Source organism: Astatotilapia calliptera, chromosome 5 (genome assembly GCF_964374335.1).
Source record: "Astatotilapia calliptera chromosome 5, fAstCal68.1, whole genome shotgun sequence".
NCBI lineage: Eukaryota > Metazoa > Chordata > Actinopteri > Cichliformes > Cichlidae > Astatotilapia > Astatotilapia calliptera.
Genome location: NC_137426.1, coordinates 11,445,775 through 11,462,357, shown reverse-complemented (window position 1 = coordinate 11,462,357; position 16,583 = coordinate 11,445,775). Strand labels below are relative to the sequence as shown.

The 16,583-nt window shown below is 41.1% G+C and overlaps 1 protein-coding gene and 1 long non-coding RNA gene across 5 annotated transcripts in view; one reads left to right on the top strand and one right to left on the bottom strand.

The window, feature by feature from the left end:
• Positions 1 to 839: 839 nt before the first annotated feature.
• Positions 840 to 16,583, bottom strand: part of nisch (nischarin) — a 28,215-nt gene continuing 12,471 nt past the window's right edge. For 2 of the 4 annotated variants that reach the window (XM_026167236.2, XM_080301179.1), the window contains exons 13-28: positions 15,502 to 15,694; positions 13,101 to 13,219; positions 12,662 to 12,756; positions 11,493 to 11,768; positions 10,915 to 11,210; positions 10,306 to 10,520; positions 9,694 to 10,106; positions 8,871 to 9,040; positions 8,704 to 8,767; positions 8,385 to 8,523; positions 8,013 to 8,163; positions 7,694 to 7,813; positions 6,655 to 6,849; positions 6,137 to 6,309; positions 5,517 to 5,707; positions 840 to 3,205 (exon numbers count right to left, since the gene is read on the bottom strand). In XM_026167236.2, coding sequence (XP_026023021.2) covers positions 2,878 to 3,205; positions 5,517 to 5,707; positions 6,137 to 6,309; positions 6,655 to 6,849; positions 7,694 to 7,813; positions 8,013 to 8,163; positions 8,385 to 8,523; positions 8,704 to 8,767; positions 8,871 to 9,040; positions 9,694 to 10,106; positions 10,306 to 10,520; positions 10,915 to 11,210; positions 11,493 to 11,768; positions 12,662 to 12,756; positions 13,101 to 13,219; positions 15,502 to 15,694 — 3,138 coding nt within the window. In that variant the 3' untranslated portion in view covers positions 840 to 2,877. The remainder of the gene's footprint in view (positions 3,206 to 5,516; positions 5,708 to 6,136; positions 6,310 to 6,654; positions 6,850 to 7,693; positions 7,814 to 8,012; positions 8,164 to 8,384; positions 8,524 to 8,703; positions 8,768 to 8,870; positions 9,041 to 9,693; positions 10,107 to 10,305; positions 10,521 to 10,914; positions 11,211 to 11,492; positions 11,769 to 12,661; positions 12,757 to 13,100; positions 13,220 to 15,501; positions 15,695 to 16,583) is intronic. The other 2 variants (XM_026167237.2, XM_026167238.2) reach the window with 2 other exon arrangements.
• On the top strand, positions 10,011 to 12,823 carry LOC145428668 (uncharacterized). Its single transcript, XR_013908985.1, has 2 exons — positions 10,011 to 10,150; positions 11,615 to 12,823. It is a non-coding gene; the product is annotated as an uncharacterized LOC145428668 (long non-coding RNA).

Sequence of the window (16,583 nt, the reverse complement as noted above, 5' to 3'; positions counted from 1 at the left end):
TGCATGTTCTCCCCGTGTTTGCGTGGGTTCTCTCCGGGTACTCCGGCTTCCTCCCACCGTCCAAAGACATGCAGCTTGTGGGGATAGGTTAATTGGATAATCCAAATTGCCACTAGGTGTGAATATGAGTGTGAATGGTTGTCAGTCCCTATGTGTTAGCCCTGCGACAGACTGGCGACCTGTCCAGGGTGTACCCTGCCTCTCGCCCTATGACAGCTGGGATAGGCTCCAGCGCCCCCCGCGACCCTGAAAAGGATAAGCGAATGGATGGATGGATAAAGGGCATTTAACTTAAAATGAAAGAGAACTCCTAATCAACTCTAACTTGTCCTTCTCAAATAGATTTTTAATTTAACTAAAGCCAGCTTATCAAATTTTGCAGTCTGAGTTTTAAGGCTTGTCAGACAACCTGCTCATCGGCTACTAGAATATCACAAATACAAAAAAGGATATTTCTACTTTGCAACAACAAATTATTTATCTTCTGTCACCACAATATAAAGGTAAAGAACAAAAGCACAGTGGAGTCCTCACGGTGACTGAGGTGTGAAGGAAAACATGCAATTTTCAGTCTTTATGAGTTTTACTTCTGCTGAGCTAACAGAATGAGTAACTGACTTCTAGTGTAATCAGCACATCACTCGCAGTTCTTTTTATTTCTTTTGCTGCCGGTGAGCCGGACATTTGTCAGTCATTTTCCACAGAAGCGCAGAGTGAACAGACCTCCTTTGGTTTCGGTCAGATTGCTGCATCAGCTGAAAAGTTTGCAGACTGTGGTTAAATCCTGCTGATTTTTTCAAAGAACCAAACCGCCAAAATGGGAATTAATATTTCATGGGAAAGCTTTCAGTTTCATTTTAATTCAGTGGTATTTCCCGTTTACAATGCCCAATAATGTTAAACAACAGTGGTGACGGGTGGGAGAGCATCCTATGTGTCATTTGTATTGTAAGAAAAACAAATTACATAAAACACAAAGCAAAATATATTAAAAATAACACTCGATGATAATACTACATTTCAGAGTTCATGATGATAATAATATCAGGACCCTTGTGTCTTTTTACAAAATAAGCTTCAGGATGGGAAACATCCGTCTGTCCAAAAGCAACAATTATATTAATATCATATTATTAAAAAGCTTCATTATACAGTTCAGTAATACTGCTTCATCAGTTATAATGTGCAAGAAATAAAATGTTCAGAGAGAAGATTGTGCCGAGCAGCTGTGTGTTTGTGCTATTTCAAATGAAACCCCCCCGATCTTATCATCAGTCAGGCTGAACACACAAAGGAATAGGAACACACACACACAAAAGCTATTTTTGGTTTTTAAGCCAGTAAATAAAAGCAAGTAAATCAAATAACTTTGGAGTTATTTAAATGTTTTCTTTCCTGTTTTGATAAAGCTACGCTAGCCTTTTCCCTCTGCTTCCAGTATTTGTGCTAAGCTAGGCTAAACATGTCCAGCAAATGGAGGTGATCCACCTTCAGATCCGAGTCTGGATAAGACGGAGTCTTAGAAGATGAACCAGAACATAATATTGAATTAGGAGTATTGGAGCTCCCGTGGACCCTCTGCAGCGCCCAATGCTGTGCAAATCCAGTCTGTGTGTGCAACATCTACAACCCTCCGTCCCACCCCCCCAAAAAGAAAAAAATATATATAAAATTAAAAAAATTTAAAAAGAATATACAATGCATGGTTAGATACTTTACAAGAAGGAGAAGTTGTGCCAAAAAAAAAGAAAAAGAAAAAAAGTCTCAGGATTTTGGCTTCGTACAAGGTCACGGGCCTCTTCTCCTGTCTCCTGTCACTGTAATCCAGTGATGTGCAGACACTACTGAGGGGGAAGGAGCCAGATTCCCACCAATCTGTAAGAAGAATGATTGCTGGGCTCAGATTTTTCAAATTACGGTGGTCACCGTCTCAGATTAGGCGATTGCAGGGTCATAAAATCCTGCATTTTCTTGCCTGAGAGACATAACGGTCGACATTTTGCTCTATGACCAATCATGTTAATCTCTCACAACAACAGGAAGGCGGCGCCATATAGAAACTTCCTGGAAAAGAATGTAAACAGACAACAGCAACCAAAGTGTTATGCGTGACTCTGTCCCCCCGCTCTGCTTCACATAGCTCTCCATTAGCCTTGATAACCCTTTTCTATTTGGCACCCCATCACTACAGGTCGCTGAATTTCACTGATGCTTCACAGTCTCTGGTCACTACTTCTACTCTCTTTCTGTATAAACACCTGTTGAGAGCAAAGCAGATTCAGGCCGTGGGTCCTCCAAAATAATCCAAACAACTCTGATAACATCACTATCATGTTTAGTTATAAACAGCTTAGTGGCATTCTGCGCTTCTACTGGTCAACATCAAAGAAGTGGAAGGACCAAAGTCACAGCACTGGTTTTCGCCCATTATGACGTACCCTTTTTGTGTTCTGACCAGAGTCGACACCCTCCGTCATCTGACTGGGCCGCAATTGTACTGATAGTGAGAAGTCTAAGCTCAGGATAAAGTCTCACTAAGCTGTGTTTGATTGGTGGCCTGTTCCTCCATCTTCAAAGAACCGAAATGCTGAGGAAACCCCCCCCCCCCAAAAAGCACAGAAATGCTTTCGTCATCTAGTGCAGTGAGTCTCAATATTTTTACCCACGACTCCACCCCAGTTATTATTAATTTCTGTCAATTATTAACCAAAAAAGGGAGGAAATTTCATTTTGTGTTCATCCTCCGCATGGCCCAACACTGAGATTAAACCAATCAAACCCTGAGTCCATGTGTAAATGAACCCAATCACATGATGACTCCACCCACCAACCAGCAGCTGAGCAGTCACCTATTTGTCTGTCATCGCTGTCAACCAATCAGCCCGTGAGCTCAACAGGAAGCTCTCGGCTGCACAGCACCTCCCACTGTCGAGCGAGGAGCGAGATCAGCCTCTCTCTGCTGTCGGCTCCCGGGACAAAAATGCACCACTGCACCTCGCCCTCTGCACCCCTGCTGGCCACACCTCCTCTGGGATTAGCTTCATTGCAGCTGACAGCAAAGTGGTCCATGGTGAGGTGGCAGAGGAGGTCGGGGCCGGGCAGGTCGTCAAACACGAGAGTCAGAGCCTGGGGGTACGTCTGGTAGCCCAGCAGCACCCGGTCCAGGTCGCGGATCCTCCGGGCCTCACGCAGCTGGTACCGCTCCCTGCAGAGATTGCAACTGTCAGTAACATCCAGTTATACTTATTTCTATTAAGGAAAAAAAACAACTCATTAACTAGTGCTTTAAACATGCATTTCCAATGTATACAGGGAGTGCAGAATTATTAGGCAAGTTGTATTTTTGAGGAATAATTTTATTATTGAACAACAACCATGTTCTCAATGAACCCAAAAAACTCATTAATATCAAAGCTGAATGTTTCTGGAAGTAGTTTTTAGTTTTAGCTATTTTAGGGGGATATCTGTGTGTGCAGGTGACTATTACTGTGCATAATTATTAGGCAACTTAACAAAAAACAAATATATACCCATTTCAATTATTTATTTTTACCAGTGAAACCAATATAACATCTCCACATTCACAAATATACATTTCTGACATTCAAAAACAAAACAAAAACAAATCAGCGACCAATATAGCCACCTTTCTTTGCAAGGACACTCAAAAGCCTGCCATCCATGGCTTCTGTCAGTGTTTTGATCTGTTCACCATCAACATTGCGTGCAGCAGCAACCACAGCCTCCCAGACACTGTTCAGAGAGGTGTACTGTTTTCCCTCCTTGTAAATCTCACATTTGATGATGGACCACAGGTTCTCAATGGGGTTCAGATCAGGTGAACAAGGAGGCCATGTCATTAGTTTTTCTTCTTTTATACCCTTTCTTGCCAGCCACGCTGTGGAGTACTTGGACGCGTGTGATGGAGCATTGTCCTGCATGAAAATCATGTTTTTCTTGAAGGATGCAGACTTCTTCCTGTACCACTGCTTGAAGAAGGTGTCTTCCAGAAACTGGCAGTAGGACTGGGAGTTGAGCTTGACTCCATCCTCAACTCGAAAAGGCCCCACAAGCTCATCTTTGATGATACCAGCCCAAACCAGTACTCCACCTCCACCTTGCTGGCGTCTGAGTCGGACTGGAGCTCTCTGCCCTTTACCAATCCAGCCACGGGCCCATCCATCTGGCCCATCAAGACTCACTCTCATTTCATCAGTCCATAAAACCTTAGAAAAATCAGTCTTGAGATATTTCTTGGCCCAGTCTTGACGTTTCAGCTTGTGTGTCTTGTTCAGTGGTGGTCGTCTTTCAGCCTTTCTTACCTTGGCCATGTCTCTGAGTATTGCACACCTTGTGCTTTTGGGCACTCCAGTGATGTTGCAGCTCTGAAATATGGCCAAACTGGTGGCAAGTGGCATCTTGGCAGCTGCACGCTTGACTTTTCTCAGTTCATGGGCAGTTATTTGGCGCCTTGGTTTTTCCACACGCTTCTTGCGACCCTGTTGACTATTTTGAATGAAACGCTTGATTGTTCGATGATCACGCTTCAGAAGCTTTGCAATTTTGAGACTGCTGCATCCCTCTGCAAGATATCTCACTATTTTTGACTTTTCTGAGCCTGTCAAGTCCTTCTTTTGACCCATTTTGCCAAAGGAAAGGAAGTTGCCTAATAATTATGCACACCTGATATAAGGTGTTGATGTCATTAGACCACACCCCTTCTCATTACAGAGATGCACATCACCTAATATGCTTAATTGGTAGTAGGCTTTCGAGCCTATACAGCTTGGAGTAAGACAACATGCATGAAGAGGATGATGTGGACAAAATACTCATTTGCCTAATAATTCTGCACTCCCTGTACTGAGCCTGGGAATAGTCTATTTTCACATCAAAGTAAACATGTGAGGTTACTGAAACTAAGAGGCTTCTATCCACGGTGTGCAGAACACAACAGGAATGTGATGCTGGTGGTGGACTTACAACTTAAAATGGAGCGTGCAGACTGTAAAACATATTTAAAAGAATATGTGAGAATAAAGAGAACCAAAACAACAAAGGGCCAGTAAAATGTGGGATCGGGATCAGCAGGAACTGTCGGACTGAAACCTAAACAATCAAAAAGAGCCAGTATGTTACAGTTTCCTGTTCCTCTTGACAGTTTCTGAATTGATGCTTCTCCTCTTTGGCTTCATTGAGCACAGACTTGAGCTGTGTGTTTTCCTTCAGTATTTCAGACTAAGCTGTCTGCACAGTACAATCTCAGCTGGTCTCTGTCTCCTCTTCTTCCTCTTTTTCTGTTGCAGACGAGGACAAACAACGATTTTTTTTTCTTGCGGCAAACTTGTGACTCAGACCAAGTTTAGGGGCGATACAGAACACAGAATTGATTTTAATTTTCTAATACCTGTTGGACTTTCCTCCCCACTTTAAGGTCGTTGTCATGCATAATTCTGCTCTATCATAACACCCCTGTATACAGGCTGTTTGAAAAGGTTTTATTTCTTTGTTCTCACCTGGATGGAGGTTCTTTAGCGAAGTCTGGCAGTGGATAGCTGACATAGTCTTCATCCAGCAGGAACACATCGGTGCTGGTTAGGATCAGAGTCCTGGGCTGGAGAACTGGAGACCGGGCAGAGCCTAAATCAGAAGAGGAGGTGCCTGAGAGTGCAGAGCCTTGGCTGGGTGGACTGCTGGGGATCTGGACCTGGTGGAAAATAATCATAATCAAAATAGAGAAAACCAAGAAGCTCAGAAATTGAAAACAGGAATTATAAAACCAGAAAAACAAGACTGGATTTGATTCTTTATCTAGAACATCAGTTTTCAGCAACAGTCAAACAGCTTTAAGAGTTTATCACAATGTTACTGGAGGCCAAATTACTGTCATCCAAAATGCTCACAGTGTCATTATTACCACAGTAGCCCATTCACACATTTAGCAGATACAGAGGAGTGTGAACATTAACTGGAAGTCACGTTTCTATCGACATGAACATCCAACGTTGCTTCTCTTTTATAGATCCTTTTATATTCACAAGCTCATTGTGGCTGCAATTATGTGCACACTGAGTTAGCCTGAGAAGATCCTGCTTCCGCTCCTGTGTGCAACGTTTCTCTAAGAAGAAGTTCTTACCTGGAAGACCAGCAAGTACAGCAGGACGTTAAAGGAGCATGGGGAGGAGGACGCCACGCTTGCTGGAGTCTTCCTCTCTGCTACAATGAAGGTCAAATCTCCCATCTCCTCCTCACTGGGATAAATGAACTTCACCTTGCTGCTGTGGACCAGCTCGTAGTTCTGCATCTTACCTGCAGGGGGAGACATATTTACATTTGTTACGATGATCATTGCTTACTGGTGGTCTGTACAGATTTTATATTTGGTCAAAAATAATACATTACAAAAAAAAAAACACTTAAATAGATGTTTTTCAACATTCTTGAGTTCTTCATTTTGTACAATAAAGAGTAATCTTTACTGAATATATTGAACTATGATGTTATCTATGAAGCAACCAAGAATAAGTCCCTTCACAGTGTCATGATATATAAAAGTCTAAGAAGTCAGAGAAAATCAAGATCCATACAGAGAGGAAGTGCTGTCTGTTAAGAAGATGTGGGTTTTATACTTTAATATTATATATTCACTCTTACTAGGACAACAGATGGCACCGTTGCCCGAGTTACCCGTGCTTGTGTTGGTGAACTGCGAGTAGAAGTCCTGATCGGATGGCTCTGGAGGAGGAAGCTGCTGCTGCAGACTGAGAGCTGACATCAGCTCCTGCAGGAAAACGCTCGTGCCATAGCTGTCCCTGCTCAGACAGCACACCACATGATCTGCTGAGTGACCTACAGGAGGGAGAATCGATGGAAAGCTAAGAAAATCATACAGACATTATTTATTTATTTAAAAGCAATTCACTCTTAAAGGGGGCTCATCACATCTTTCCTTACTTTCTGTCATACAAATATACATACATAGATGGATGTGCATATTAAATATGGCCCAAAATGTAAAAGTTCAGGCTTCAAACTGCTTTTTCCCCCCACTATTTCCTCATCACTCTTTGAAAAAAAAGAAAATACTCAAGAATTTCCAAGTTAAATCGCAGTTCATTCCTGGAAACTCATAACACTTTTTTTTTTTTTTTCACAATTATTTAATTTTAATCTACCGGTAATAAATCGCCTATTTATAGGTGGAAAACCCATCACTATCATTTTCAAAGTTTGGGCGCCACTGACCAGCTGGCCCTAATCACTCTGCAGCAGGTTGACTATAGGAATGTGTCCCTACACATACAAAAACAGAACAAGCACTACTGACGCTCTCCCAGATGGTGGAGCTGATGTGCAGCTGCTGGATGTGTGACTCAGGTTTGCTTGTAACAAAGTGGGTGTTAATGTATTTTAGGCAGTTCTTTTTGTTTTAATAAATGGTATTATTTATTATTTTCCTTTAAAAAAAATTGCAGTTTCCTGTCTTTACGTGCACACACGCCTCTTGCCTTATCACCACAAATAAATTTCTATTTTATGAGAAAGTGCTGCGCGTTCAGTAAGAGGAGATAAATCTAATAGGACAGGCACACAGCTCACAGTACGAGTAAAAAAGCAAAGCTAATCTAGTTGAGTCCAAGAATAAAAATATAATGTTGGAATGTCATGAGAGAACAGGGGTAAAAGCACCCACCTACGACTCTGAAGTACTGATCAAACAGCCCAACGTTGACGGCAAGCAGATCAGAGAGTCTGATGGACATACAGCAGCACAGACATGTGTCTGGATCTCCAGAGTCTGATATGTCCAACACTGACAGAAACAGACAGAAAGAAAAAAGGAATCGAGATTTAACAAAAATGATCTCAGGGACACCACTCAGAGACATATTTTATAACTCAAACAATTGCAAAAAGCACAATAATTCAGAAAAGAAATTTCAGGAATGACTCGACACAATGATGGATAAACGTCCCGTTGACCGGGGACCAGTCACATGAGTAAATTTTACCTGAGTGATGACCCAATGTAGTGGCCGAATCCTCCAACAGGAAGTAGATTGAATCAGTGGAGAGTAGCAGACAGCAGGTGAGTTCAGTCTCAGGAGATTTGTAGAGAATCACAGACAGCCACAGCACCTGTCTCACCTCCTCCGCCTCAGACTGATATAAGTGATATATAGATTTTAAAAATGATTCATAGAATATAGAATAAAGATTTAAGACCTGTCCTAAAGTTTATTTATCTAACACAGTCACTGCAAACAGTAGTTATTAGAGTTATTAGAAAATTACTGTGTTCTGATTTGAGCTCTGTTTACAAGCAAAGTGATCACTCAGAGTGATTTCTTGTAATGCACATGCTTCAAAAAAGGGTTTCTTACCTGTGCTATATATCTGTGGAAGTAGGTGAGCAGCTGCTGCTCTCCCAGTCCAGCCATGAGCTTCAGACCCGGTGACAGACCAGGAATGAGGTGGGGAGAGGGTTGGTTCTCCTCCATGTGAAGACGGGAAGAGTCCCAGCTGTGAAAGAAAAGGAAAAAACAAAAAGAAAAACATTTCAGTCCATAAATATCTGGACAATGACACAGCTCTTTGTGGTTTTCCTCTGTCAACCACATCAAGGTGTGGTTGAAATGCAGACTTTCCGCTTTAATACAATTTTATTACTCTAGGCTTGATGCTAATATTTAAAGGCTATACCTGCTGGAGCCATGTGACTGCTTGGTATTGGTACAACAGCACTGGTCTCTGGATCTATAACGACCTGAGGACACAACAACAGAGCTGTAATACTTGGAAAAGAAACCAGAAGAGGTCAAACAAAATGAAAAAAAATAGAGTCTGGTCTTCACCTTGTGAGAACTCACCTTGCTGTGAACAGAGCCTGGAGGGCCGGGGCAGGGCCACCACCTTCAGCCCCTCCAGAGCAGACCTTCGTTGGCTCAGCAACCCCAGAAAGGAGCTCTTGTTCTGGACCAGAGGAAAGCACACCAGCAGCCTGTGATCACCCAGCAGCAGCTCCACAGTGTGACTCCTCCTAGTGGACACAATACGATGATGGAAAAAAAGAGATTCACACAGATTTAAAGAAAGAAAATCAAGGAAAAAAATGTTTTGTTTATTGCTGTTTATTTTTATTTATAGTATTTATACAAAAGATTCAACTTAAAGAGTTTCAAATTAGGTTATGGAATAAATAAATAGTAGAGATTCATGATTTTAAATCTGGAGGAATCACACTAAGTTGAATATGATTAATTTGTAAAGCAATCTACTGATTAGACACGGCATAACCACAATTAATCATAATATAAAAACCATCAATGTAGCCATCATTTCAAATACAAAGATATTTTTTGTAGATAAGGTCAGAGTTGGCTTAAAGAAACTCTTTATTAAATAAATCATTGCTGTGTTGTGGTTTTATGACACTAAAAACAACACATTCCAGTTATATACATTTATACATTTATGTAAACGTTCCAACACGCATAATGGTTAATAATAACAGCTTTTTCTTGTCCCTGAACTTCACATCATCTTTTTTTCCTCAGGTGCTGAAATATATTCAGATTTCTTTGCTTTGTTCTAATAATTTTATATAAACTAATGAAATTATCGATTTAGAACATAAACATACATGTCAGAGTTCAAGTCTAGAGTTACACCATCCACTCGCACCATCTTTACCTCTGGGGATGTTGTGGGTCTGAGCAGGATGTATTGCTGACTTTGTCCCCCACCTGAGCATCTCTCTCTCTGGGGTGAAGCACCACAGAGCCGAGGGCTACACGGACTAGCCTACAAAAGGAGGAGGAGAGATGACGAAGGCCAGCACTGGGCTTCTCTATTTCTGACAGCTCTCTGAAGTCCATCTTCAGCACCCACAGTTGTCGGTGGGTGAGGAAGAGCAGAGAGGGAAGGCTGGGCTCCTCAGATAAGATGTCTGAAAGGAGGAGATTAGTGTTGAGGGCAGATGACGAAGAGGAGGGCATGAAGAGGACGGGATAGCCTCCCTGCGCCCCTTGACTTTCCTCCAGCTCCCAGGAGTTGATGAGTGAGCGAGGAAGGAGTTGACAAGTGTTGGAGAGCTCTGGGTCAACCTGGAAGAAAGAAGGCATGTTCCTGTTTCTAAATATGACTTATGGTAAGTTAATAAAATAAACTCACAGCTCTATTTTTATCTTTAAAAATGCAATCAAAGAATCTGAAATGGATAAAATGCAATACAAATACAAATATTCAAAACCACTGACTGCATCTGAATATTAAACTGAGGCGGCTTATGTGTCGCTCTCTGACCTGAAGCAGCACCGTGAGCTCAGATCTAATATGCTGAAGCTCCTCAACCTCAGAGAAGATGTAGAACCAACGGGCTGGTTTTTCTTGCAGTCCAAAAGCAAGACAGGAGTCTGGGAGCTCAGCTTGGGAAGAGAGTGACAGCTGAGGGTACGGGAGCAGGAGGTCCACCTGGAGGCTGAACAGCACTTCCTCCAAAGGCAGAGTCAGATCTTGGTCTACAGACAGAAAAACAAAACACACATCTTAATATTTTACTCAATATTACAGCACTACACATCATGCATTTGCAGTGTTCTCTCAAAGGTTTAACACATAAAGATATGCCATATAATAAAAAAATAAAAATCCTTATATTTAAGAAGCCAAACCATCCAGTGTTTACAATTTGCAAATTAAACCTTGTGAGATTTTTTTTAATATCTTTCTCATCAGATCGGGTTGGAAACCAACAGTGACATCAAAATCTAGTTAGTCTCAGTTAATTTATAACAGAAGTGTTGTAGAAGTTAACTAGATTTCTTCTAAATCGAATTTGTGCTTCAGATGGAGATAAAAATGACAAAACAGCTTCCAAGTTTGCTCCAGTCTGCATGTAGACTGTGTGCTTACCCATGTTCTGATTGGCCCTTGTGAAATCATGTGATGAGCACAGCAGGCCCAACAGTTGGTCCGCAAGCACCAGGCATGCCACCTTCTGCTTCACCTCCTCCTCCTCCACCTGTACACAGTAGCACCACAGAACCCGGCGGACTTGGACCTCTTCCTGTTTCTCCTCACTCTGCTCCTCCTGATGGCCACCAGGCTCCTTTGCAGTAGGAGCAGGGAGCGACATGAAGGAGGGGCCGACCAGCTCCTCTACAGAATCATCCAGACTCATCTCAAAGTAGCCATCAGTGGACCCTAGACTGGAGTGATAAACACAGAATGAGCTAAAAGTCATCTTCAGGTCTTGTTTATAAGTTGATTATCTAAAATGATCTGTCTGTTGTTATAAATATGCATCCAAAGGATCATTTCTCTAATAACTTTTAAAAACAGCTGGAATATAACACTGATCTGATGAATTATAGAGGATTTCACACACAGTAAAGAAATTTTAGAATCTCAGAAACCCCTTGACTCTGCAGATTCAGTGGGAATCTCTGGAATCCTCAAATTCAGTAACAGAATATATCTGGTTTAAATACCTGGGGCTGCCCACTTCAGTGCCCTCTACATGAGACTGAACTTCTCTGGATTCAGAGCTCTTCTCTTCCTCCCTCTCCTGCTCCTTCTCTTCCCCCTCCTTCTTCAACTTCTGCTGCCTTAGGGTGGAGCTGAGATGCTGCGTAAGCTGGGTGATGAAGTCCTTGTTGGAGGAGGAAAGGGAAAGCAGGTGAGAAGGAAGCAGAGGACACCAGGCAGCACTGCACGAGGAGCAACTGGCCTCAACGGGTCTGGATGAGGAAGAGGAGCAGACACAACTGGAGGGGGGAGAGAGGAGAAACAGATGTGTTTTTATTGCTTTTGTTTAATATAAGATAAAAATGTCAGCTCATAAATACTGTTACCACAGCTTGGTTTAGCTCATCCTGCTTATGTGTTAACTGTGAGATAAATACAAGCTCACTGAAAATACTCTTATCACCAAGAAGAGGATGATGGTTACACCCCTTACCCACAAGTCACGGGTCACAAACCTGTTTAATACTGTGCTGTTGCTGAAATATGAATTCAGGGAGCATATTTACAATCCCCAATTCCCAACGGCTTCAGGAGTGTGTTGGCAGGTCTATCTAAATGGTGAATGGACTGGTTCTACTCTCCTTGAGAACTCAAAGCACTTTAAAACCACATATCTCTAATCATATTTCAAGTAATTATCATCATAGTAAAAATGTAGGTAAGTGTGCTTTTTACGTTTTCTTATTGTATGTGTAATCAGCGTGGCATTTTGTCCACGGCTCTGATTGGAGGAGCCAGAGACACTCACCCTGGACTGAGCCAATAATGTCATCTCAAGCACTATACAAGTAAGACTGGAGGATAGCCTTATTTCCCCTCTCAGTTTATTATTTTAATCAGGCCTGACTGGTGAATGAATATATAGATGCACATTTTTGTTGGTTTGTTTTTTAATGTAAAGCTTTGCTTCTATCCCAACTCATTTACACAGGAACATCCAAATATGAACAGAAAACCAAGATTGGCAAGACTGCTGTCGTTGAATAGTGAGACTTTTACAAAGACTTATTCACTCACATTTCTGCTGTTGAATTATTGTCACTGAAACTCAATAACCTCCGTATATATTAGATGTTAAAAGCCAATTTTAATTTTAAATGTTATGGTAACAGCACTATTATCTGATACTGACCATACAGTAGCAGAAGTAGAAGTAGTAACAGTAGTAATGCTTGTAGAAGCCCCAGAGTGAGTGTGTTCAGACAAACTGACAACCGGCTGTTGCATCTGAAAACACAAAGACACACAACAATAAAGATCAGCTGACTCTAAACAAGATCTACCTCCACCTGAACACCTCACGTGCAGTCTTGTGCTTTCACCTGTCCAAAGTGATAATATCATAAGAATTTTACTGTGTTCCTTTGATGTGTTTGCATTCTTTAAAATTAGCAGCAACCCTCAAACATATCAGGAAGATTTTAAAGTAATACTTGTAATTTAAGATCATTTATAATTAAGTAACCAATACTACCCCTCCCATCTAACCAAACACTTCCCCTTCTAACTAATATCCTATTGGTGTGATGGTAACAGACCCCTCCCATTTCCGATGCTTGTGTGTGTTTAACCTGTGCAGAGTCAGCAGACGGGAGGTGTGTGTTGGTGCTAAAGCTTGCAGAGGGAGGTGTAGGATCCACAGGAGGGGGAACACTGGGGGGAACTGGGGCTTCTTCTCTGTTCGTCATATCTGAAACAGGACAGCAAACACATCAGCGATGCTGGGGGTGAAATCATTGGCAGGTGTGATACCCTTGGTTTGAGGGTATCACATCTTGGTTAAAAGATAAATCATTTAAATTTAAGTACATAAACTTCTAGTAACAAATGGAATTACATTCCACAAAATAATAGCCATAAATAAGGATCAGCAAACATGCTTAAATGTTTAGTTTTAAAAGATTAGTGTCCACATCTTGTAAAAAGGTGGTTAATGAACAGGTGTCACGGGAACTACAGCAAAACATTAATGTCAGCAGTGGTATTATCAAGCTATAACCTCTGGGGCTGAAAAATGAAGCCAATCCAGAAACTGTAAAAACTGCAGTTTCTCTAACAGCCACATGAGGCTGGCTCCATAACTGAGTCAATCCTTATAGACTCCCATGTTATAATGGTCAAATTCTATTGAACTCCACCTCCTTCATAACCACTATATTATCTATCTATTGATCTATATCGATATCGATAGATATACACATATACACACATATGTATGCATGTATGCATATAATGTCCACCAGCTGTTTATTTGTCCCTTCAATGAAGATGATGCCTCCATTCCTGATGTAACATGGAAACAGATGATACCAGCAGTAATTCAGAGGTCTGGAATCAGGCTTTTTTAATGGTTTTTGTTGTGAGATATAGCAAGATTTTATTTAAGAATTAAAAAGAGTGAAAATTAAGTGTTATGAGAGCTGTTAATTTCCAAGTCTGAGCTGGAGGAAAGGCTTTACAGTTTGGTTCAGAGAGACTTGTCTTTATTTAGAAAGCGTCTCCAAACCAGAGGACAGAAAGCTGTTAGAGCAGTTTATGAGCTTTACATTGTGTGCAGTTTCATCACTGTTCCACTTAGCCGCGTTTTATGTATGTGGCTAGAGACGCATGACTGACAGAAAAGTTCAGGATATCCTCAACAGAAATGAGCTTTACTGACTCATCCACTTATATCTGACTTAGCTTAAAGAGTAAAAAGTAGCGGAGACCCGGCATATTGTCAGCTGAGGTAAACAGCAGATGGACAGCCTACACTCACTACAGGTGAACTGCAGCCTGAGTTTTGAAGTGACTCAGGGGTAAAAACATAAAATACCAGAAAACATTTTTGCACACCCATGTCTTTTTATTATTCCTGATTTATTTAGTATGTGGTCCCTCGTTTATCACGGGAGTTACATTCTAAAAATAACCCGCGATAGGTGAAATCTGCAAAGTAGCCAAGTTTAATTTTTTTCAATTATTATAGATGTTTTAAGGCTGTAAAACCCCTCACTACACACTTTAAACACTTTTCTCAGACAGGCATCAACATTTTCACACTATTCTCTCTTGTTTAAAAACTCTCAAAGTTCAAACCTTCGTAGAAAAATAAGTCCAGTATTATAGAATGAAACCAAAAGCACCCGCAGGTGACGACGTTTCGTCAACATTGTTGTGTTTGTTGGGGAGAAAACTTACAAACATACAGTACAGCACTTCAGAGTCACACTGCTAGCGATCGAAGATTTGTGTAAATTTGACAAGCTGGACGCATCCTGTATTGACAGGAGACACGGCACGAGATTGATTGACAATGGTCTACAGCCAATCAGGACGGAGAACACAATGCGCTGTAAAAAAAAAAAAAACAAACAAACAAAAAAAAAAACAACATGCAAAATTGCACACAAAAAAGTCTGCGAAACAGCGAGGCCGCGAAAGGTGAACCGTGTTATAGCGAGGGACCACTGTACTTATATTCAATTATTTATTTATTTATTTCTTTTTTACACAAACGGTAGCAGCAGAAGGTTGACCGGCCGTGGCAATTATGAGGTACATTTTACATTTTATATTTTTTAACTCTTTACTGACTGAAGCATGTTTGTCCTATCACAGCCACCGTAGCTAGGATTATGCACTTTAATTAGGAGGGGCATTAAATCAGAATTCAGTTGACTGCAATCTGATATCTGCTAGTGATCTAGCAGTGAGATTTTACACACTGTAATAAAATGCAACAATTGCTTTTAGGCATGGATTCAACATCATATCTGCTTTGTAGGAAACTCAAGGATGCCGTAAAAAGAAATTTCTAAAACTCAACTCAAACGTATTCATTTCACAATAACTTAACTAGTTTGTTGATCAACGCCCAATTTATAAATGATTTAGAAGTAGTATTGAACCATCTGGCTGTTGTCCTTTATTAGAAACAAAAACAAACATCCCCTCCCTCAGCATGGCACAGCCTGATACATACATGATTACCTTTGCTGGGGCAGGCAGCCTGCTGGGCCGAAGAGGTAGAAGAGGAAGAGGAGGAGGATGTGACAGCAGCGGGAGGAGCGACAGAAGAGGGAGAGCAGGTGGATGGGAGAGGAGAGGAGGCCGGGAGAGGGGAGGGGGAGGAGGAGGAGAGGAGAGGAGGTACAGCAGCAGAAAGCCTGGTCTCCTCACTGATCTGACGGGAGGACAGAGAGGGGGGAAGCCTTCAGAGATCAGCAGTCATCTACATATCACATCACAACTCTACGACCAGCAGCTCCTTCAGCTGCAGAGCAACAAATGACCTTTTTTTTTTTTTAAAGATCTAAAGACAATCTCTGATGATATATAAACAAAAAACCAAACTATCTGTAGCAGTCTGGTGCCACTGTATAACAGTGAAGTTAATGAGCTAAATCTGTGTGCCTATAGTTTAAACAACTGACAGGTTTTGTAGCTTTAACTCTTTCTTCTATAAAGAGTTTTAAGGGTTATTCCTATTAGGCTTCCAAGGGTTCAACAGTTAACAAACTACAGTGAATATTCTGTGTGCCTCTCTTTTTTTTGCTATTTTGTTCCTATAGACAGGCTTTGTAAATGTGAAGAGATATTAAAATATCTGGGTTCCCAGTCAATGACTTTTAAACATTGTCATTTAAACAGGAATCAGCTTAATATTTTAAAAATTTCTTAAGTGGTGTCAAGATACATGTATGAGGACTTAGGGCATATATCAAGTCATGCACACAGAGTCAGTTATGACCCTTTGCTAAGCCTACTGCATGTTTTAGAATTAGTGTTAGTAAAATACTCCGGACTCTATTATGGCTTTGTTTAAATGAGACGAGATGCATTATTATTATTATTACATGTATTTCATGAATAATAAACGAGCTGTAATTTGGCTAAAGTTTGGTCAGTGTTTGTAGCCTGTGTGAGAAACCTTTGAAGCTTTGCAGGCCGTTATGAGTAAAGACTACTTTGGAGGCTAAATATCCAAACAGCAACCCTAAGTCATTCAGAAAGTCCTTACCTGACCTGAATTTGTTAAACTTGTTACCTTCCTTCCTGTGATACATACATGT